This window comes from Chelonoidis abingdonii, chromosome 20 (assembly GCF_003597395.2).
Source record: "Chelonoidis abingdonii isolate Lonesome George chromosome 20, CheloAbing_2.0, whole genome shotgun sequence".
NCBI lineage: Eukaryota > Metazoa > Chordata > Testudines > Testudinidae > Chelonoidis > Chelonoidis abingdonii.
In genome coordinates this window covers 24,602,659-24,627,378 of record NC_133788.1, presented here as the reverse complement: position 1 = coordinate 24,627,378, position 24,720 = coordinate 24,602,659, and the positions used below count along the sequence as shown (strand labels likewise).

At 43.9% G+C, this 24,720-nt stretch overlaps 1 protein-coding gene across 1 annotated transcript in view; it reads right to left on the bottom strand.

Moving 5' to 3' along the window:
* The window catches only part of PITPNA (phosphatidylinositol transfer protein alpha), a 38,749-nt gene extending 16,500 nt beyond the window's left edge, over positions 1-22,249 (bottom strand). Inside the window, exons 1-5 of the mRNA XM_032788289.2 lie at positions 22,107-22,249; positions 16,009-16,039; positions 5,791-5,936; positions 2,080-2,171; positions 242-249 (exon numbers count right to left, since the gene is read on the bottom strand). Coding sequence (XP_032644180.1) covers positions 242-249; positions 2,080-2,171; positions 5,791-5,936; positions 16,009-16,039; positions 22,107-22,126 — 297 coding nt within the window. The 5' untranslated portion in view covers positions 22,127-22,249. The remainder of the gene's footprint in view (positions 1-241; positions 250-2,079; positions 2,172-5,790; positions 5,937-16,008; positions 16,040-22,106) is intronic.
* Positions 22,250-24,720: the final 2,471 nt, after the last annotated feature.

Sequence of the window (24,720 nt, the reverse complement as noted above, 5' to 3'; positions counted from 1 at the left end):
GTTTGTTCTGAAAGATGCAACGGTCAAATGCCACTTCAGTAAATAAAGAATCATCTGTGTCATTTAATGCATCAGTTTGTGAGGAGATGTTGAGACTCAGTTCCTCATCCATGTAACCAGCTAACTGAGAAAAGTAGCAACTCCACTAGCTCAGGTCAGAGACTTCCCTATACATATACGCAGTGCCTTGTAGCAGACAGATTTACACGCACAACAGATCACTGATAAAAGCAATACTTACTGTAATAACTGCTCCAAGAAACCAAACACATGAAAATAAAGAGATACATTACATTAATGAGAAAGAAAAGTTAACAGTTGCAAACCACTTCCACCCAATATCAGCAACAAGGGGACAAATAGTTTGAGCACTGGCCTGCTAAACCCAGGTTTGTGAGTTCAATCCTTGAGGGGACCATTTAGGGATCTGGGCCAAAATCTGTCTGGGGATTGGTGCTGCTTTGAGCAGGGGGCTGGACAAGACGACCTCCTGAGGTCCCTTCCAACCCTGATATTCTATGATTCTATGAATTTTGGAGAGTGCTTCTAGGCAGCTGCCAGCTTCATTGATGGAAGACATCCATTTTTCCTGTCAGTGTCTATAGTCTGTCAAAAATAAACTTGCTCCACCCAGCTCGAAACCTTCTATAAATTCTCACACATGGTGAAACCCAGAGCACTACTAATTATGTGCTGCGACTGTTTGCCCCTGGATTTCATCCAGCTAGATGAGAAAATGGAATAAGTTTGATCAGCTGACTGCATTTTACCAATCATTCTTCACCTTGCAGATAAGCCTCTCTCCAGTTCTGCAACTGAATGAATGCCAGATTCATGTGGCATGTGGTAACTAGAGTCTTTGCCCTCCGCATCTCTCCTGCTTGTGGTAATCAGACTCCTTGGATAGCAAAGCTCAATTATTCATCAGAGAAAAATCAACTAAAGATCTTGTAACAGCCATAGACAATTCTATCTTGTGCCCTCAGGGTCTGACAGTATTTCCATTATAAAAATAATGATTTCCACCGAGTTAGAACAAGGCTCTAAAATTTGACACTAAAATGTGATTCAAAGTCTCCACTAAGGAAAACATTTTAGTAAACCCAATACTTTAGAAAAAAAATAGCACAAAGAGTAACCCCAAATATTATATAAACACAAGGAGATCAAGTTACTGTGGGAACAATAAATGAAGAATAGATGATTTGTCCATTAAATTTCTCAACCACAGTGTTGCAGCAATACTTTTTCCACATGGATTTAAAATATTCTGTCCCATAAAAGTAAGAAGGGATTGCGTCATCTTCACGATCCACTTCAAGCAGATTCCAGGGTACCATCCCGAAGTTCAGTAGTAGATTGACTCTGCATTTGCTGGCTGAGATTTTGTATTAAAAGTTGCACATTATTGCTTTTGCAAGGAGCCCCATAAAACATGCTGCTGCAGTGGCAGTACACCAGTATCTAGCTGTACTTTCAGTTCCAGCTTCACCACTTTTGATCTATCCTTACTATTGGAGGGACCATTGGGACAGTGATGATACTGTTCCCTTCAAACTGCATTAAGGAAAAGATAACCATGTCCTCCCCAGCTCCTCTCTTACACATCTCCTTCAAATATCTGCACCAAAGTACTTCCATTGCACTGGAGCACATAACAGTTTCTCTGTCGTGCATTTGCTGCCAAGCTACTTGAACGACCTCTCACAGTTCTAGTCATACTGTGGTTCTCCCACTACCAAGTCTATTTCTCCAAACCCACAGTATTAGGATCATACCCATTTCTTACGTCTCCCCTTCTCATACCCTGCCCCTAACCAATCCCCAGGCTACTTAGGATTCCCTGTTTATTAGCAGGAACTCTGCACTGCCACTGTTCTGCACTGCCACTCTCAGGTAGGGACATTTCTTTTAACTCCCCCTTAGCTCTAAATTCTCATTTTCCCAAACCACAGGAAAGGGGTTATAGACTGCAGGCAGCAGTCAAATCAAACTAAGTGCCCCTTTTTGGGATAAAAAAAATAAAATAAAAATAAAAATAAAAAAATCATCCCCATGGTCCAGAACTTCAGTACTTACCAGTCCTGCAGTAGGGATAGGCATTCCATGCTTTCTCATGTATGTTCAGGGCTCCTTCTGGGGCCAGCATTCTCACAAATGACGGCACTTTGCTGCAGTTTAGGGGGAGAAGGGGAAAGAAGCAAGATAAAGAGTTTCTATATCCATATTCAATTGACTGTGACTCAGACACTGCTTGAGACATGCAACGCACCCACCCTGAAATACAGACCCCCATGCCCTGCATGTGTTTCCGTTTTCAAAATTATCGTCACTAGGATTGTTCATTGTTCTGTTAGTAGCATGCTCAGACACTGGATAAATGCATATGGGCTAGGTGCCAACCCTTCCCTGCCTTGTATAGGGGAGCAAGGGCACACCTGTTGTTGAAAGCAGGCTGATAATTTGGAAACATTTTTCTTCCCAAGCAACACAATGCTGGATAACAGGGTTATAATTAATGATCAAAACCACTATGGGTTCTGGATTTCCCAAGACAGCAGCCATGTTTATGATGGGAAGAGAGTTCGTTAGCAACACCTGGACTGTACAACTTGAGATGAGCTCTAATATTATAACCTGAAAATGAACTGTCAAAACTACTTAGCTCTTACCATCTTTCCCAACTATTAGTCTGCTCTAATATCCACAGCACAACCAGTGCTACTTAATATTATTATTCAACTAATGGCTGAGATTTTCATCTATTCCACACTCAGCTATTCCACACTGCAACCTACCAGGGTGCAGAAAATGTCTGAGTTTGTCCACCACACTTTGGCCACAGCAGGATCTACAGGCTGCTGCAGGAAAAGATTTTACACCTGAGAGTCTCAAACTTCCACAGTATGGCCCATATCCTAACAGAGTCCTGTGGATGCCTCTCCTCACAACATCTCAGTCACAACTAAGGATAGTAAAGTGTTTTATCACTGTTTTGAAAAGAACAGAAAGACAGCATTATGTAATTTAATTTCAAAGTCCTCTTCCTATCCGCATGTGACACAGAGGCCCATTTGCGGTTCACTATGCTCTCAGGCCAAACAGACTCACTGACAACCGTGTATGAGGTGTAATCTGTAAATGAAAAAAGGTGATATGTAAGATATCACTGGAAAATTAGTATCAGAGGGGTAGCCGTGTTAGTCTGGATCTGTAAAAGCAGCTACTCTGTACTGGAAAATTAATAACTCACTTTATATTCTTTGTGAGGTATGGACATAGTGTGTACAAAAAGCTACGAATGTGCTAGAATTATATTCTTAAAATATGTTTGGCAAGCAATGCATAAGCTCAGTATGCCCTAGACAAAGATGTGTGTATTTGTCAGGCAGAGACAGTGAAGGTCTATCTAGACAGTACACTTACAAAGTTTGCGGACAATACCAAGCTGGGAGAGGCTGCAAGTGCTTTGGAGGATAGGATTATAATTCAAAATGATCCGGATAAATTGAAGAAATGGTCTGAAGAAAACAGGTTGAAATTCAATAGGGACAAATGCAAAGTACTCCACTTAGGAAGGAACAATCAGTTGAACACATACAAAATGGGAAATGACTGCCTGGGATGGAGTATTGCGGAAAGATCTGGGGGAGATGGGATCACAAGTTAAATATGAGTCAACAGGGTAACACTGTTGCAAAAAGAGCAAACATCATTCTGGGATGTATTAGCAGGACTGTTGTAAGTAAGACACGAGAAGCACTTCTTCACCCACGCTGATGAGGCCTCAACTGGAGTAGTGTGTCCACTTGTGGGCATCACATTTCAAGAAAGATGCGGACAAACTGGAGAAAGTCCAGAGAAGAACAACAAAAATGAGGAAAGATTGAAAAAATTTGGTTTGTTTAGTCTGGCCAAGAGAAGACTGGGGACATGAGAATAGTTTTCAAGTACATAAAAGCTTATTACAAGGAAGAGGAGAAAAATTATTCTCCTTAACCTCTGAGGATAGGACAAGAAGCAATGGCCTTAAACTGCAGAAAGGCCAGTTTTGGATGGACATCAGGAAAAAATTCCTGTCAGAGTGGTTAAGCACATTGGAGACTTTTAAGAGCAAGTTAGACAAACACCTGTCAGGGATAATAATTATCCTGCCATGTGTGCAGGGAACTGGACTAGATGACCTCTCGAGGTCCCTTCCAGTCCTACAATTTTATGATTCTATCTACATATAAGGTAAACAAAGTTATCAAGCAGGGGAGGAGACAGCATGGCATCTACACCCCAGTAGGCAAGAGAAATTTTATCTGGGCTACAAAGATGGGGGTCTGAACCTCAAATAAATAATTGAATCTACTGATTGTAAACAATATTACTATTTTAAAAAAATCAAGTAAGGTCTTTTCTCAAAGCTAATGACACACTGGTGATTAATATTATTGTGAAATGTATCTACGAACAAGATAGGAGGAAATATGAATTCTTAAGAGGTTCCCTCCCAGACAGAAAGGAATGTAGTTGTCTACTTGTCTCCAGTTAAACTAAGCAAGGTGTGACCAAAAACAACGGGATGCCTTATTTCCATACAAATCAGTAAAGGGATCGGAAGTCCACAGGAAAGGAAGAACAACATGAGGTCATCCTGAGTCTGGGGACAAAACAGTAAGTTTAGGAAGCTACAAGTATTTAGGAGAAGCCATCTTGGCATCTATCACTGGACAGACACTGAGACCACAGCTGTAGCAAGCTAAGAAAGATGGGTCCTTCAACCATAGGGGCTGAAGGAACTGAAAATTGGTAAGGACTTTGAACAAAGACTGCAACTTGCTAAGTTGTTCTTAGCCATTAGAAAGCTTATTTCTACTTTTGTTTGTTTGTAAAGCTAACTTTATTTCTTCTACAGTACTTGGTATCATTTAATCTATAGTCTGCTTGTTGATACGCTTGTTTTATTTTTACAATAAACCAACTCCATGCTGTGCTTGAATGGAAGGATGTATTTATTCCCAGTTAAATTAGTAAGCTGTAATGTTTTTTCATCTCTTTAAAGGAGCAAACAAATTTAATATATCTCTGAATGCTCCTGGAGACAGCTGATGATAGCAGAGCACAAGGTTTTGGGAAAATTTGGGACTGGGAGTATGTTGGGGTCACCTCTGCAAGAAGTAACCAAGGAGTAAGGTTATTGTGTTATAGGCAGGCTGATTGGGTCAGAGTGGTGACCCAGGGCTGCACAGCACACACTCTGGATACTGCATGCTTGTATGCAGTCAGGAAGCATTCTGACACGAGAACCACACCACACAACTCCTCACTGGTCTGGATTTCAGCCCTGAGAGTGATACCTCTAGCCCCATTTCTTCTGTTCCTTTCCACCACCTTGGTCCTCTGAAGTGTTTGTCAATCTCATGCTGATACCCTGGTATATGTTGCTCCATCACCGAGTCCTCCTCTCCCCTGACTCATGCTACATGGCTGCCTGTTTTCTTTTGCTCCCTCTGGCGTTACTCCCTTGCTCAAGAGCCCAAGACCCAGTGATAGCTCTGAACTTCTCTTGTGATGGTGGGCGAGTTTTAGTCCCACTAGTAACTGTTCCAGTCCAGGAAGCAGTTCCTAGATTCTTCTTTTTCACTACAACAGCAAGCCCTAGCAGTTGCTGTGAATCTATGAAAACCTGCATGATCTCTAACCTGTGTAGTAGTTTTCTAAATTGTATCCTATTTATATAGTTCCCCTTACCCTTTGATCTCACTCACAGCTGAAAATAGGCCATTTCTCCATCCCACATACCTCTGTAAGTGGTAGATCTTGTGTGTGTACTGACCACGTTCTCCATCTCTCTCGTAGGGTTCATTCATCAGAACCTCCACTCCTTCACCTCCACCAGTTTCATTTTTACTGGCTTCTGCCACAGAATACAGCTGTCCCACTTGATACTGAAGGAGTTAAAGACACATTATTACAATAGTCATAATTTAGATGGTGTCAACATAAACAAACTGGACGAAGCTGGGGACAAAATAAATGAGATTTGTGTCCCAGTCGCAACATACAACCATGCCAAGTATCAACCAAAATATAAGCATTTGGAGAATGGGTACCACTTTTATATCCATTTCCATCTAAGCATAATTTCACTCATGACTTCCCTTAGGAACTTAACAGATTGCTCTCAAGTGTACAAGAAGGAGAATGCATACAACAACAGTGATGTTATCTTCCAACCTCTGCCTCAAACTCAAAGAAACCCAATATGTGGAGAAATTTACAGAGGAAACCAGAAGTGGAAGATGAATGGGTGTCTGGCTGCCATTTACAAAATGTCACGAAGACAACATCTCTGCAGTAGTCAAACCCACTCATTTCTATTCATTGTGTATAAAACCAGATAAGATGTGTCTGCTGTTCAGGTGACATGCATAACACACACTCCACTAGTTCCCAACAGGCTCTCACATGTATACAGCACTTCGTTGTGAAGGATCCCAAGGCATCCTACAAAGGAATTTTCATTATGTGTTTACCAATTAAAGACAGCCATCTGTGGGTGGCTTCACTATTGCAGTCTCTATATTGCTGGCATTCCTGACACCCATCTCACTTCTCCCAATGTATTCAAACCTCTGCTGTAAAAACCTTCTCTCCTGCCAGCATCATAGCCATTTTCAGACCACCCTTAAAATCCCTTCACTGAATCTCTTTTTGCCTCCTGAACCCAACCCAAGCTCCCTGCTCTCACCTTCCAGGTCCTCCACAACCTAGCTCCTCCCCTCCTCTGCTCAGTTTACTCCCACCCACATTTTCTCCTTCAGACCGCTTAAGTCCTTTCCCAAAACTCACTTCAAAGAAAGCCTCACTCATGTTTAAAAGTTGTAACTGAACAAGTTTTAGCTTCCCAAATGACCATATCATTCATATTGTCCTTGTTCTCTTCCCCACCACACGTACCGTCATCTTTTGGCTAGAAGGTTATAGTTCAAAATGGTTGAATTTACCCCCAATAACATGGGCCATTCCTTATTACACTTTCTACAGGTAGGCTCTTTCTGCACAACACCCTCCTCCTGGCCTTTGGCATTATACGATCATGTAGGACACAGAGCCTTAAACATCCAGTAACATTCCTGCCCAGATCTTTGAGCCTCTTGTAGACACTCAAAATTGTATAGCCTTAGCCCTCTTTCTCCATCAGTACTGGCAACTAAATTCAACACTACTTTACACTATACAGCTTTTCATATAAAGTGTCTCCCAAATGCTTTAAAAAGAATAGCAAAAGGAAATTCAGAAGGATAGGAGAAGTAGAACAGAGGTTAAATACGATGGAGTCATAAGAGGGGGGATGTTCTGGGTGACAGGAGCCATAAAGGGATAGGCTCTCTCACCATCAGTGGCATGACTATATACAGGAATGGAGAAGATGGAATGATCAGGCTTGTCAAGAGAAATGTGATCAGGTGAAGCAAATCCATGAAGGATTTCCCAAACTTGACCCTGAAGTGGATCTGGGAGCCAGTGGAGAGGTCTGAGGATTAGGGAATTAGAGTCTGAAAAGGGATGTTTAAGTTGTGAATGGAAAGTGACAGTTCAGAGAGGTGAAAGTATGAGAAGCAAAGGAGTGGTTGACCAAGGTAGTAAATGTAGAGAGCCTATTTGAAAGAGAACAAAAAGGTAGTCAGCAAAATGCTAGGTAGGCTAAAAAACATTAGCATCATAGCTGATGTGTGGATTAAAAAAATAAATCTAAATACAGCGAAACAGAGGAATCCACCCTGCCCACCTCTTCCCTTACCTAGACAGAGCACTGTGTAGCAAGTAAAGAAAAATTGAATTCTGAAGGAACAGGGATTAGTCATCGCTCTGTATGCCTAAACTAAGGCCTAGTCCACTGTAGAGCACTGCAGTTGGGTCAACTTAACCCCTAGTGTAGACACAGCTATGTCAACGGAAGGTATCTTCTATTGACTTAGCTACTGCCTCTCAGAGGTAAATTAACTACGTGTAGGGAAAAAAATCCCTTCTGTCAATGCAAGAAGTGTCTACACCATGGCACTGCAGCGCGAGAGCTGTGCTGCTGTGGGTATACATACCCTCACACAAAATAAGCAGGGTGCTGATCAAAAAGCCTACAAAACCAAACTAGTAGTGAGAATGTAGCACTCTCGCTTCCAGGTCCAGTACCAGCTGTTTGAAAAGAAGTATTTCCATACCTGCTAAGTTCTGTTACCACAGCATCTGACATAAAATGCAGCCTGTATGCATTGCAGGCTTTTTCCATCGAGTATTAACAGAACAAGAACAAATTTAGAAAACAGCAGCAAAGATCTGTTCCCACCAAGTGAAAGCTGATGGTGTGCCAAGGGCAGCGGCGGCTCCAGCCACCAGCGCTCCAAGCACACGCCTGGGGAGGAAAGCTGCGGGGGGCGCCCTGCTGGTCCTTGTGAGGGTGGCAGTCAGGCAGCTTTCGGTGGCTTGCCTGTGGGAGGTCCGCTGGTTCTGTGGATTCGGCGGCGGGTACGCCGAAGCCGCAGGACCAGCAGACCTCCCACAGGCATGCTGCCAAATCCGTGGGACCAAGGACCTGCTGCAGGCAAGCTGCTGAAGGCTGCCTGTCTGCCACGCTTGGGGCAGCAAAAAAGGGTATGTCTAGGTCTCCTTCCCTTGGGTAGCTGGGGACGAGTCAGAGAGCACACCAGAGAGGATCTGCTCAGGTTCAGGCTCACTTCCCAATCCCTTTCAGCAGCACATTTAGCAGAATCATTTGACTTTTTAGAAGGCCTCTGCATAGAAGTGTGCCAGAATAAAAACATTTCTGTAATGATTTCTCTCCCCACTCAGTCAAATGGAAAGTTCGGTCAGAGCACTGCTGCACATGCACAAAATGTTGCACTGAGTTGTGCGAACACTTTACTTCTGAAGTAATTCTGGGCAGCTCCCTCACTGCCACCAACAAACTGAGTCTCATCGCATATCAAAATGCTCCATCTCCTGTCTTTTCACACACTGCATTCCTTGTGGTTTCCTATGGCTGACCCATACAAGCAGAACACAGTTCTCTCCGACAGAGAACTCAGTGGAGTTATGAATCAGGAGTTTATTTCAGAGAAGAATATTGTATTTCCTTTGCAAGAGAAAGTGTCATCAACTCAGTGACCCCAGCACTAGAAAGAGGAGCAGACAGAATGGCTTTGTCCACTCTGCAGTAGGTCTCTGGGAGGTACAAACTAATCCCTTTTAGTAACAGTCTCTCATTCATTCACTCCACCTTACATATACAAGTCAAAGTTCAGGCCCTAAGAGGAACAGCCCACTGGGCTGGCATCTTCACCCTTTAATCTTCCCTGATATTCCTGATCCTTTAGTCCCATTCATACAAGGGTAGGACTTCCACATAAATTTGTCTGTTAAATAAGGGGAATGTTAATAGAAAGACAGGCTGTGTCCTCCGAAAGTCTGAATCCTAGAACTGCTGGGAAGAGTAGACATGACATACAAACTTGCTTTTAGAACTCCTGAGAGCTCTCTTGACTTCCAGTCACTCCACCGCAGGGTCTGTGTTGTAAGGCCTCTCACACAGAGATCAGAGTCCACTCTATTAGCAGAATTTCATGAATGAGATAGGAATTCAACACAGCAACCCCTTGGGGGAAAAAAGCTGTTCCCTAGAAGCAGCTTAGAACTCAATACAGAAATAAAAGAATCCTTTGTGTTTGGCAAGCTCTTTCCCATGTGAGAAGAACAAGGAGGCGGTAGAGAACTTGTACACACAGAGCTCTAATCCATAAAAACGCTTTCAAAGCAGCAGCTGGTCAGACACCCACACACAGCTGGCCAAGTCCGTGCACCCAATATTGCAAATCTCAGAAATGGAAAGAGCTCAAACATCTAGACAGATGCTGGTCTGAGGTGCCCAAAGGGGAAGGATTCATAGAAAGACGTGATAGGATAGCTTGTCCGCTCCCTGAGAATGAAATACTGTTCCTACAATCCAGATTTTTTTTCAAGTCTACATTCAGCAGGCTCATGGTCCAGTAGATCCACAATCTGAAAGCTTTTCCTGATATTCAGCCTAAATTCTCGCACTTTATTCATACTTATAGTCCTTGAATCATCCTAAGTTCTTCACCACAATTGGGACGTCTATCTCTTCAGTATTTGTAGGTTGTCTCATTCTCACCTTAGTGTTCACCTGGCCAAGTTATTTGGTATTCAGCTGTTATTCTTTCCTCAGAAGCTACAATTCCTCTGGCCTCCCTGATCATTTGTTGTTCTCTCTCAACTCTCTCCAGTTTGTCAAGATCTTCCTAATAATGAGGTACCCTGAGAAACACAATATCCCAAGTGTATCACATCAGAACCACATATAGACAGAAACTCTCTCTTCCCTAGCCCAGGCCACAACGCCTCTACATCACATCAGTTTTTTTTACTGCTATAACACATACACTGACACTGGCCTTCAAGAAGCAGTTAACACACTGGGTGTCCAGCTGCCAGGTGTTCCAGGATAAATTTCCATCTATTAAACTGAAGTTGGAATTAAGTTCTCATCTCATTAGTCCGTTTGTGCTTCAGAACTGCCATAATCACAAAACCCATAAACAGTATCATGTGTGTCTAGTCAGAGCTTTGTGTATAAAAGTGAATCTACAATAGCAATAAAGATGTCGTAGTTAATATACCCTACTTCCTGCAGCCTGGAAACTGAACCCTAAGAGCAGCAAACAGCCCACCCAGCATCCGCTCCTCCAAGATTGGAGTGGGTAGTCCACCGACCTTGTCAGCCACGAAACACAGGGTGCATTTCTTCACCTGGGATTTTCAGAGGCATGGTAATCATGTTCACTCTTCTGTGGCTTTGAACATTAAATTCTTGTAAGCAACAAGAATAAAATGGGCCCAGATCCCATGCCTTATCAGCTGGACTAGATTACAGGAAACAGTTCCTGCCAATTGTGTCAGAATGCCACCACTCATTGTGAAGGGGCTCCCCCACAAGGGATAGGATAGTGGAGGTCTATCCCAACCCAACATTTAACTGGGCAATCCAAAGACTCACCAACTTTATATCGTTTGAGACTTCCTATTCTCCTTTATGGCAGCAAGGAGTCAATGGGGAGAGCATCCTTTCTGCTCCTCACATTACAGGCTTCTAAACAGATTTATAACTGAATTCTTTGGAATTCTGGATTCCTTCACTCCAAATCAACAAGTCCATTCAAGAGTTGACTGCAGGGCATCCTCAGGCTCAGACGACAACCTTCTCAGACACAAAGGGTGCCCACAAGATACAAGTCTTTACATTGCCTGGAGTCTCTACTTTCTACACATACACAATCTATATTTCTAAACATTCATAGCACTGAATAAATCAGCAAGGGAAGGAATAAAACATCAGCAACAGATTCACTTTACCCTGATGAAGCTGAATCCCAGTATCAGAGAACTTAGAGAAGCAGAAGCCTGTTAGGTTCCATCCAGTCCAGTCTCCTGGGGGCAAGTGTCAGAGAGCATATTCTAGTTCTTTGGCCCATTTACTTTGGGATGATCTGGCTCCCCCCAGACAATTCCAGGGCTGAGTCACCTCACTGTCAGGAAGGGTTTCCTTACATTCAGACTACATTTTCCTTTCATTGATTAAATTCCTTTGCTCCTAGTTATAATAGCCCCTTGGATGGTTCTAAATGACTCCCCTTCCATCTGGATGTTTACATGTTTTGGATACCTGCAGAATCGTATTTCCTGCTAGTCATTGCTGATTCGAAATATATTGCATAATTAACTCTTTTCATCTCCCCTATAACTCATTCTCTCTGCCCCTGACTACTCCTGTTGCTTTTCTGAGTGCTCTTCAGTTTGGGAATAAGATACCAAATGTTGAGGCAAAATTCCAGATGCAGTCACATGCCAACTGCCTTTCACAGAGGCAAGATTTCAAAGACTTCAATGGCTTTACCTTGCACAGATGTCACCCCGGAAGAGGACAGAGGACAATTCTGCTCACCATTTATTAGTTCAGACAAACAGACTTTTTTCTCTTTTGTAAACTGCTTGGAATACTTTCGCCTGCTGTGATCAGCTCTCAACTGCAGGCCCAGAAAACACTCAGCATCACCCCATTTGACCACATGGCCAAAATGTGCATATGGGGGAGGGAAGAGAAATGTGTGCCCTCTTGGGCTGGTCTTTAGGGAGAAGAGACTAACATGATGCTGCTTTAGCTAGAGGGTAACAATTCTGTTCTTTTACTACCAGCCATGTTTTCAAAGGAATGTGCTACATTTAGCCCCCGAGACTTATGGTCAAGATCAGAAAGGAGCACAAGCGCACCAAAAAGGCTGGATTTATTATAGTAGTGACCAAATGGATGGGGCTGCTGCAGTGAGCCAGTTCGTCATTGGTGATTCAAGCAAAACTCAGAGCACGTGCCTCTCCAAACCTGTAGGTGTTTCATTCAGAGAAAGGAAACATACAAAGAGCATGGTACTCACAGCTCTCTCATCAAAAGCCATTAGAAAGTAAAGAAACCCTGGACCTTGACATTTCAAATAAAAGGTTTCTAGCGAGGCAGCAACAGAGAAATATATTACAAGAAGGGCCCAGGTCTGGTGAAGCATCTGCTACTGACATGTTTTAGGGCTAGAGTCATTTTCATTCCAACTCCTTGGCCACTTTGTGAATGTGAAGGCAGGTCTCTGGAAAAGCATTTATTCCCTGGCAGAATTTCTCTACTAAGAAGTGGTGCTGAGAACACAAGAAGGGAGGGAAGATAAAAGAGGGCTGCAGTCTCAGAAGCAGGCGCGGCTCTAGGTATTTTGCCGCCCCATGCAGGCTGCCTTTGGCGGCTTGCCTGCAGGAGGTTCCCGGTCCCACGGATTCGGCGGCACGCCTGCAGGAGGTCTGCAGGACCAGCGGACGCTCCACAGGCATACTGCCGAAGGCAACCTGCCTGCTGCCCTTGTGGCAACCGGCAGAGTGCCCCCTGTGTCTTGCTGCCACAGGCATGCGCTTGGTATGCTGGTGCCTGGAGCCGCCCCTGCTCAGAAGACAGAAGTCCAGGGAGCAGCAACAGTTAGTGCTCCACAGCTGTCTAATGGCCAGTGAAGAAATAATCAGATCAGCATATCCATTATAAACACCTATTCTCAGAATTCCATCTCCTACACCCGTTAAAACTTAATATAAACAAAGCCAAAAAGTGGGATGTAATTTTTACAAGATCTGGAAAAGACCTGCTCAGCTGCAAGTTCTATGAAGTGTAGATTCAATGTTCACTCTATGAGTTGGATTAAATGAGAGGGGGACTTCTTCAAATTTTCACTGTTGTTGGTCTATAACATGGATGCAGTGCTTTAGGAATTTTAGGGTTTTTTTGTTGTTGTTTTTTTTAAATGTAACCTAGCTATTTTGTTTAGAAATATGGTTTACATCCAAAGGGAGTTCCCTATGCAGACTTGCAGTCTTCCAAGAAAAAGGAAAGTACATGTTTGGCCCAGGAAATACATTTGAAAATAATTAGACAAGAATTTTCAAAACCAAAATACTACAAGTTCTGCCTAGATACTACTACTACTTCCTAGATACTACATGTTAATAGCAATAATTGTTTAAAATGCAAGTTATTCCTTCCCAGTGAGGAGCGTCTTCTCTAGGTCCATTAGACTATTAATGTTTTTGGTGTAGAGACAGCCTAACTGTGAGAGTACAATGTCAGGACTAAACATTAACATACTACTCTTAGGTAGACATGTATCAACCACATATGTTGTGCATTTCACCATACACACAGCCCCAAAATCTACATTGGGAGCATAACAAATTTTTGACAATGGATCTCTCAGTGGGTCGCTTTAGCTAGTGCTGACAGTGATTTAACTGCTAGAACAGACAGGACAAAACTGCATTCAGCACTGTTCCAGTAATCATGTTCTTGGAGAAGGGATTTGTCTCAACTACAATTAAGCCATTTTCAACATTACTGTGGAGCTGTGAGGGCAGGCGAAGGGAACGAAAAACAGAAGGACCCACTCAGACAATCATTGTCAGCAAAGGGCCATTTTTCACAGTGTGAATAGAGCCATAATACTATGCTGCTGTATACCCGAGAGCCAGTTCATGGCTTCAGCATTTACCTGAGCGACTCATGAGGTGCCACTCAGTGCTCGTCTACTAACATGATGTTAAATTCCGATACCCTGTCTAGACTAGGATTTAAGATGTAGTAGCACACATTTATGCTAACATCACACCTAAAATCCTAAACTAGACAAGGCCTGAGGCTTTGTCTACCTGGGCAAAAAGGTGTGTTTTTCAGTTAAGGGTACATCTACATTTAAAGTGCTACAGACACACAGCTGTGCCACTGTGTCACTTCAATGTAGACACTCACTACAGCAATGAGAGGGGATCTCTCATTGCTGTAGTTAATCCACCTCCCTAAAAATCTTCTTTTGACCTAGCACTGTCTACACTGGAGGTTAGGTGATGTAGCTACATCTCTTAGAGGGGTGGATTTTTCCTAAATTAACTCAATTGATTCAGATTAACATGACTGAAAATCCTTTTAACACCTACACAAACACAGTTTAATATTTCGTTTGAACTCAGCAAGTTGTAGTCTAGCGTCTGGTCTACATTGCAAAGATAGGTCGATATAAGGTAGCTTATGTTGACCTAACTGTAAGCATCTACACTAAAACTTAGCTCCCACTGATGTAACTCACCCACCTAAGTGAGAGGCATAGCGCTTAAATCGATGTAGTTAGGTTGATGCAGTGTCAGTGTAGACACTGCATTGCTTAAGTTGACTGTTGCTGCCTTTCAGAAGCCATCTTACAATGCCTCACACTGGCAGTTAAATCAGTGCAAGCACTCCTGGTGAGGATGCACACTGCCGACACAAAGAGCATAGTGTGGATGTGTAAAACCACTTCAATTACTGTGGCAGCTGTATGTCAACTCAACTTAATTTTGTAGTGTAGATTTGCCCTAGGTGGAAAACTTAGGGATTGTCTACACAGGAAAAGTTATACTGGTATAAACTAAGGTGTGAAATTAAACAGATATACACTATTATTTCAGACTAACTTAACCAAACTTTTATTGGGTTAACTTAAACCCCTTCCAAAGCAACATAAGGTAAGCCAGCAAGCAAGCTACTGTTATTCCAGAATAAAAAATGTCCACCCAGGGAGTTATACCAGTATAACCCCCCTATTAGTTTAAATTCACCCATGAGCTTCTGTAGATTTAACGGGAAAAGTTTTCCCATGTAGACATGCCCTTAATCTGAAATGTGTTACACTGTGTCCACAAAGATGGTAAGTGTTCTTTCAATCAAATTAAACTAACCTGACTGAACATTTCTTGTACTGTTAGGTTTAAAAATCACAACAGTTGGTCATGGTTGTCTACCATATGGTAGACAACAAGATTGACCATAACAAACTGACAATTTTAAACACAACAGTCCACATCTACACTGAATGTTTAACATTGTTAGGTAACACATTTTAACACAATTAAATTTTCTACTGTAGACAAATCCAGATTAAAAGGAAACTCAGAGATTCATTAAAGTTTACTCACTTTAAAAGAAAAATGATTATATTAGACAAAGAAGGAATCTGTGCTTTGGAACAATCTGGCAAATCTAAGATTATCATTAACTTCTCTAGGAGTTGTAATTCATGGATCTGAAAGCACTTTACAGGAGGAGGGACAATATCATTAGCTTCATTTGAGATAAGATGGGAAAACCCAGGTAGAGAGAATTTAGCTTATTTGCCTAAAAAATCACAGACTGAGTCAGCAGAAAAGCTTGGTACACAAACCTGACACCCAGTCCTCAGTCTTAATCATTGGATCATACTGTTTCATGATAATCCTGAAGGTGGATGCATTTCTTTCTCGCATTTCCTGACTTTGGTTGGCTGGTCAATCATAAGCTTAAACACTGTTTTGTTTAAACAAAAGGCCTGAAAAGGAAGCGGCAGGAAAAGGACTTACCTCCTCCACAGACACAGGCAGAATGACACGACTGCAAGAGAACACAAAACAGGAAATGAACTGCAGCCCTTGTAACTTGCACTACTTAGAACACACAAACATTTCACACTGCAGACATAGCCACACTTGTTCCTGGCTGCCTCCAGAACTCTGCTAGCTTGGGTTAATCTACGTGATATACCAGTTTCCTTCTAACCTACCACAGTGTCCTTCCCAGTGCTTGCTGCCTTCCATCGATTAGGTAACTCGAAAAATGGCCTTATACCAAACCCATAAATGTAAGTGAAATAGCCTAATAGCAATCTTTGTATAAGCATAAGGGCTATCTTCTCAGAGTACTTCATCCACCACTGAATTCCAACAGCTGTTTAACGGTGTACAGCAACACTAGACAGTAGTTTGCCAAGAAGCAAATAAAGGTTCTAGGTATACCAGGCTATACTGGGCAGAGGTATTTAGAGAGACAGTGTAATTATCTAAATACACTCCAGCCCCTTAGCCTGTGAAATGTCTTGCAAGGATTTCTAATAAGCAGCAAGGACCTTGGTTTTCTCTCATCCAGTAGACAGCTAGTCCAGTACAGCACACCATGTGCCACTGCTAGAGCACTGTTTCAGTGCTGAAGGAAGAGTGACCATTACGATCATAAACACCATTTCCTGTTGTAACCTCTAGTTTCCTTGGAGGTCTCCTATGGAAAAACTGATCAGGCTCAACTCTAATTGGGTTGTAAGATCTGATAAATGTGGTAATAAAAGCGTAGTAAGTGAACAAGCCTCACAGAGAGCTGGCTTCCCAATTCCTCCCCCATGGTCCATCTCTTCATAGGTCATGAGCAAGTATCACAATAACTAACAAATAAAATAATCAGAATAAGCTCTTATATAGCACTTTTCATCAGTAGATCTCAAAGAGCTTTACAGAAGAGGTCAGCCAGTATCTTCATCCTTATTTTACAGATGGGGAAACTGAGGCAGGGTAAGATTAAAGAGACTTGCCCAAGGTCACCCAGCAGTCTGGTAGCACAGTTAACACTAGAACCCAGGTCTTTTGAGCCCCAGTCCAGTGCTCTATCCCCTAGACTTCACAGCCTCCTTATTAGTTCTTCTGTTCCCTCTATACTAATAAACATTCAACTCAATATTTGCCAGCTCCCCAATCGTGTTCAGGTTGGTGAGAACAACACTTAAGGGATCTAGATCAAAGAATAGAATAACCTGCAAAAAGCATAAAGATACCAGTAATCAAGGGAAATCTGAAGGGGGTCTGAGGTTTCCTGCTGTGGTCACGATTTCCACAGAACTGCTGACTACACCTGGAATTCCCTCCCTTGCCCACTCACTCTTCATTCCAATTCCTCCTTCCAGGATGCCCACCAATACCAGCTCGCTTCAGTAAAAGCACAGTCACCTATACATTAGGTGATTAAAGCAAAAGGAGTGTGCTCTAAATTCAGACCATCCTCTGGGTCTCCCAATGCACTCTCTCTCTAGGCTGAGTGGTCTTTCTATTCAGATTGTAAGATCTTTTGGGTAGGGACTAATATAAAGGTAACTGCATTCAGTAAAAGATAAAACAGAAATGACAGCTAACCTGAAGCATGGACAGATTAAGGTCACAGAAATATTTTCCAGAATATAATAAAGCACCAAATTAAGGAGTTAAATACAAATAGGGATATGGTCAAAAATAGAAACTACAGATATCTATATAGGAATGAAAGACGCTTCAAAACAAAGATAGATGAACTAGAATTGCCTGGTAATGGAATAGGAGCTGGACAGAATAAGCATTACTGAAATACGATGAGATGATCACAAAACAAAAGCCCACCACCCTTAATTATGACCTGGGACAATAATACCTGAGTATAAACTATACAGGAAGCCAGATTAGGTCAAAGGTGGAGGAATAGCTTTATATCTAAAATATTCCAAAGAATCTAGTAACCTGACTAGAAAAGACCTGTACAGTAAAAAATATAATGTATAAAAATCAAGTCATAAATAGACTAGCAAGGTACTACCACCAGCCTCTGGATCAGGAAAAGAATATTGAGTGCACATTGTTGAAGGACACCAAAGAGGCAACCAAATCCAATAAAGCAGGAATAGTGTATGATTCCAGCTACCCATATACAGAAGCAATTTCTTATTACCTTAAAAGTTTGCTTCTTGGAACATAACAGACTATCCTTGACTAAGTCTTAAATTGCATGCAGGAGTTAATCCAAATTGTAACCACAGTTTAGCCACTATGTAATTATAGTGTGGTCACTATTAAGTGTAACATCCTTGGGGGAGGCATTGTACCAAAAATTAGCACAGTGACAAAACTCCAAAAGGGTTTCTAAAAAGTGATGATACTAGTCAAAAAGATCCAAAAGGTCAAACTAAACTAAGCTAAAATCCTTAGATTGATCAACCACAACAGTCAAAGAGCATACATTCCCTGTCTCTCAAAAAGGCATCAGGAATGAAGAAACCCACCACGCCATGATTGAATAGCAAGGTTCAAGAGGTTTTTCAAGCCAAATGTGTATTCTTTACTAAACAGAAATCCAATTTCAGTGAAACCAACAGAAAGGAGTACACTATGGCAGGTAAAAGTAGAGAGGAAATCTGAAGTGGTAAGAGGAAATTTGAAGAGCTAATAGTCAAAGACATAAGAAAGATCAACAAGAAATTATTTTATAGCTCTAGCAGAAAGCTTTTGAGAGTCTGTGGATCTGCTGTTTTGTCAGGTAGAGAAGGGAACAATTAAGGAGAAGAGGACATTGGAGAGAAGTAAAGTGATTTCTTGGCATTACTCCTCACTACAAAGGATGCTGAGGAGCTATCTGTTCCAACCTACTCTTTCCAGGTAATAGAGAAGTGCTGTCAAAAAAAAAAAAAAAAGGTACTGAAACAAACTGATCAATTAAAGCACAAGGAACTAGACCCAGATGGTACATACCCAAGAGGTCAGGAAAATGTTAAGAATTAAATGAGTGAATATTTTTATTAGCAGTGCAATCTCTTTAAAATCAGTTATTACATCAGAGGAGTGGAGAGAAGTAAATGTTGTACTTATCTCTAAAATACCTACTGGGTTAATGGTGGGACGATCAGACAGATGAGCTTCACTTCAGTACAAGGTAAATTGACTGAAATAACTAAGCAGAACTATGAAACATATAGATTCACATAAATAGGGATAGGCCAGTGCAGCTTACGTAAGAGAAAAACTTGTCTTTCAAACCAAATAATGTTCCGTGACCATGTCAACAAAATAGTGTTGAAAGAAAAACTGATTATCTGGCCTTTCAAAACAATCTTGGATAAAGCCGCTCATGACATTTATTAAGGAACTTAGTATGAGGCATGAGGTAAAGTACTATGATAAATTAGAAACTGGCTAAGTGATAAAAAACAAAGTAGAGTAAATGGTCAGTTTTAAACATGGGAAAGAGCTGACACCAGAGTATCCAACAATCCTTAACAAGACAAGTGTTGCACATATTTGTTATCCAGATATCGGGGTAGGGGGGTGGGGGAGTGGTGAAGAGGTAAAAATTTGCAGTGACACAAATTAAGTTTAGTCAAAACTAAAAATGACTGCAAGGACCATCAGAGGAACTTAAAGATAATTGAATAGGCAGGACAGTGACAGATTGAATTTAGTGTTGAAAATGCAAAGTAATGTATATTGAAAGAAATAATTTGAACAATTCAGTCACATTACTAGCTTCTAAGGTACTTGTAACTACTCAAGGAAGAGATGTGAGAATTACAGTGGATTGTCAACATGTAGCAGCAGTCAAGAGAGTATTCAAAATTTTAGGATGTATAAGGAATGGGAGACAAAAATGCTAGGATGTATAAGGAATGGGATGGAAAAATGCTATGTTTGGTCCCAGTCACCCTATCTCAAAAAGGACGTCACAGAAAACAGGTGGTACTGATGGGCAGCAAAAGCTAGAGGGACCAGGGAAAGTTCCACATGATGAGAGGTTGAAAAGATTGCTTGTTTGGTTTATAGAGCAAACAAATAAGAACAGGTATGACTGGGGTATACAAAACAATTAATGGACTGAACAAGGTAAACTGGGTGCTCCATTTCTCCTCTCTAATGATACAAAAAGAAGGGCCATTCAATTAAACTGAAAGGCAGGATTTAAAAAAAGACGGAAAAGTATAAGTAGTCCACTGAATTAATTGCCACAAGACAGAAGCCAAGACCTTAGCTGGATTCCTAAACAGATTAGTTATTTATTTGGATAATGGGCCAGATCCTCAAAGATATTTAAGCACCCAACTCCCACTGACTTCTGAGGATCTGGGCTAATGAGGAATATCTACACTTACAAGATTAAAAAGAGAAGGCTTGTAAACCCTCATACCTCAGGTATAAGCCAACCTTTGATAGTGGGTAAAAAAGAAACTGTCCCTATAAGCAGTTTATTTTTTTGAGTCCAGTACATGGATTCTTTTTCTTACACTTCCGCTGAAGCATCTGGTTGCAACCACTATCAAAGACAGGATAGAGGAAAAGATGGTATACTGGCCTGACCATAAGTCTTCCTTTGTGTCTTGGACAGAACAGAGTTCACTAATAGCATTTTAATAGAGCGTTATCCAAATAGCAATGACAGTCATCTGTACTGTGGGAATTCACAACTCAGTTCAGGAACACTCTACCATCTCTAATTAAGAAAAGCTAAAGATAGTGCAGAGAGGTTACCAACTCTTGAGGGGAAAGTTGCATCATAAGGAGAAACATACTAGAAACTATTAGCTTGACATATTCAAGACCAAGAGGGAAAAAAACAATTCAAAGTTTCCAGAGTTAATCTAAAAAGTATTGGAAAGGTAGAAGCTCTCCTAATGACAGAGAAATGGTCAAATCAGAGTCACAGTAGGGAGAGGAGTCCTTGTGGCACCTTGGAGACTAAGGCCTGGTCTACACTGGCGGGGGAAGGGGGGGGAGTCGAAATAAGATACACAATGGGAATACTGTAGCTGAAGTCAACATATCTTATTCCAATTTACCTCCTGTCCTCACGTGCACGCCCGCGCTCCCTCTTCAACTCCAGTACCGCCACTCGCTCTGGTGGAGTTCTGGAGTTGATGGGGAGCGCGTTCAGGGATCAATATATTGTGTCCAGATGAGACACGATATATCGATCCCTGATAAAACGATCACTACCCCGGCAGGTAGTCTGGACGTACCCTAAGGTGCTACAAGGACTCTCTGTTGTTTTTGTTGATACAGACTAACAGGGCTACCACTCTGAAACCTGTAGGACGAGGGGCTCTCTCAACAGGCCAATGCTGGATCACTCATTCTGCTGCTTACGTTACAGCTGCAGGACCTGTCTATTGTCTTCAACAGTCTCATGAATGTAAGCTACTCTCAGCTCTACAGCATATATCTCAAAGGGCCTATAGCGTTACAGATTCAAACACCCACACAGCAAGAAAACAAAATCTGTACTGATTTAGTGACCTTCCCTTTCCCCCACTCCCCAAGAGTTGCAGCACGCCTGCAGCTATAGTGAGCTGTCCCCAGATTCTCCCTCTCTCACACACACACACACGCGCGGATACGTGTGAAGGGTCAGCGTCACGTAGGTGTTTTACATCACCGGGGCTCCCTGAAGCTTCCGTGCCAGTGTCATAAGCGCAGCGTCCACAGGCATTTCCCCCTCAGAGCTCCCTCTCGGATCCAGCCACAGGGCCCCGCTCCCCTGAGGCCACATTCACTACGAGGCGAGCGGGCGAGGAAAGGCCGAGAAACGGAGCCTCTCCCGGGTTGCCGGAGCGATCCGCGACTCAGCGAGCGCCGGCAGACAGGCCTAGCACTGCCCCTGGCTGCGGCAGGGACCCCGACGCACTGCCGGGCCAGCCAGGAGGGACGCACCAACCGGGGGTCGCCGAGCACAGCGCCCCTTACCCTGCCCCAGGCTGGCCGGCCCCTGCCCCGGCCTCACCGCTAACCGGCACCTGGACTTGCGGACATGGGGGAAGGGACCTGACCGCGGCCCCCAGGCTCCCTACAGCCCGCGCTAGGGACGCGTGTGCAGCGCCCGCCCGCCCGGCTCCGCGGCCCGCACTCACTACTCCTTGATTAGCACCATGGCGGCCCTGCCGCCGCAGCGTCTCCCGCCCGCTCCGGCTCGCGCTGAAGGTGACAGACGCCTCCCGGCAGCTCCACTGCAAACCGCACCGCGCGGAGGGAGCGGAGCGTTTCTGCAGCAACCACTGCGTCACGGCGACACGCAAACGTGCTGTCCTCATCATCGCGTAGGGGCGCGATCCTCCACAGTGCCCCGCCCACTCACAGCCAACCTTAAAGGGCCAGTCGTGGTGGGGGAGGTCCAACGCGCATGTGCGCGGGGCGGCGCCTGGGTAGGCGGGAAAGAAGGTGGGCAAGCGTCTCGCGCCTGGGCGCGGCAGTCGAAGCTCGAGTGCTAGTAGTGCCCAGTGTGTTGCTTTGCCCTGATAGGCCCTTCGCCTGGCCGGGCGTGAGGAGAACCGGCCTCACCCCTCATGGCTGCATCGCTCAGCCCAGAAGGACGCGTGGAGGCTACAGACAGAGATGGGAGCCGGAGTCTGAGGTCAGGTTCAACTCTAGGTTAACCAGGGACTGGTTGCTCCCCTTAGGGCCGGGCTGGCCCCGCTCAGCTTCCCTGGGGCGAGGTGGCTGTGCTGGGACATGTGCCAGGGCACTCCCACGTAGCCTGTAGCCCAGTTTTCTGCTCCTCCGAGGGGGCAGCACTATTGAGAAATATGGATCTTTCCTCTTCTGCCTGCCCTTCCCAGCTCAGCTGGTGCACAGGCTGGCTCCTGGCTCCCTGGTCATTAAGTAAACAGCAATTAGGATAACTTTGGAAAGAGTAACTTGCTTCTGTATTTAATCTTTTCGTATCATGTTAGCTGCAGGATCAGTAACCCCAAGCATGCAGCCAAAAAAAGGCCCAAGAAATCGTCACACTTGGGGAAGGGAGGGAGAGCCAAACTCTGGGTATTATTTGTTCGCTGGGTTTTGAACTTTTAGGTTACACTTGGGGTCATGCTTTTCCAGCATGTCTCCACAAGCAAGAGGGCTAGAAACCTTTTTTATTTAAATGAATGCTGAGATTCTCACATTCCCAATAGCTGCTTTGTTAAGAAAAACAGCAGCTATCTGAAGAGTTGTCAGCACTGTAGTAGTCACGGTGAAAACTCCATGTTAAGCAACCACGTACCAACTGCCAGATCCACAAAGGGAGTTAGGTGCCTAACTGCCATTTTAAGCACCTGAGGCCAAAAGTTTACTTCTCCAAACCATCCACTCATGTTGCCCAACTCCCTATAGGTGCCTGAATTCTCCAGCTGCCTAAGTTTTCACCAGTAAAGTCCTCTCAGTGCCTCGGGTCCAATATGGTAGGTGAGGTCTGAGCATGGCTAACTTGCACAAAACACCGAGGAGGTGGTGCTAGTGCTCTCTTTATACCCCGCAGCCTAGTGCAGCATTTTTCAAAGTAAGGCATTGGGTCGCTCTGGTCAGCACTGCCAACCACTACGTGAAAAATTCCCGTCAGCGATGCTGTCCATCTACGGCAGGCTAGTGCCTACCTGTTTCCACGCTGTGCTGCTCCCCGGAAGCAGCCAGCACCGGGTCTGGCTTCTAGGCAGGGGGCCATGGGGCTCTGTGTGTTGTCCCAGCACTGGCTCGCACTCCCATTGGCCGGAAACCGGCCAATGAGAAGTGGAGGGGGCGCTGCCTGCAGGCAAGAGTCATGTGCCTCTGCCTAAGAGCCAGACCTGCTGTTAGCCACTTCGGGGGTGCAGCACGGTCTGTGGTGCTAGGATAGGCAGGACGCCTGCCTCTGAACCCCAGCTGTGCCGCTGACCAGATTCACCGGAGGTAAATCCATGCCCCACCCCATGCTCCAATCCCCTGTCCCACCCTCGAGCCTGCATCCCTAGTCCAGAGCCCTGACCTCCTCCTGCACCTCCACCCCAGCCCTGAGCCCCCCAAAACCCAGAATCCCTTCTTGCACACCAAACCCCTCATCTCTGGCCCCACCCTAGAGCCTGCACCCCCCAGCCCAGAGCCCCAACCCCCTCCTGCACTCCAACCCCCTACCCCAGCCCAGAGCCCCCTCCCACACCCTGAACCCCTCATTCCTGGCCCCAGCCTGCAGCCCTGACCCCCTGCACCCCAACCCTCTTACCCAGCCCTGAGCCCCTCCCACATCCCAAATCCCTCATCCCCAGCTCCGTTGGGTTGTGGGCATCAACAATTTTCTTCAACTGAGTCCCCAGAAAAAAAGTTTGAAAACCACTGGCCTAGTGGTTAGTATTCATGTGAGAGATCCAGGTTCAGATCTCTACTATGCCTGATTTGGCACAGAGACTGGAATCTGGGTCTTCTACCTGAATGTACTAACCACTAGGCTGTAGAGTCATTCTTACTCACTCTGGCCCCCTGACTATCTAAATATTTATACAAAATGAAACCACTTCAACAGGAATGAGTCTCACTATAGAATGCCTTATGTGCCCGTAGTTAAGACACTCATGGGAGTTGTGAAACCTAGGTTCAAGTTCTGTTCCAAATCATAAAGGGTAAGGATTTGAATCTGGGTCTTCCACCTTTAGGAGTGCTTTATTGAATGCAAGGAGGTGAGCACCATTTCCTTGTCTCTCTCGCACACTTTAATTTTTGTTTGTTTTTTGTTTGCAA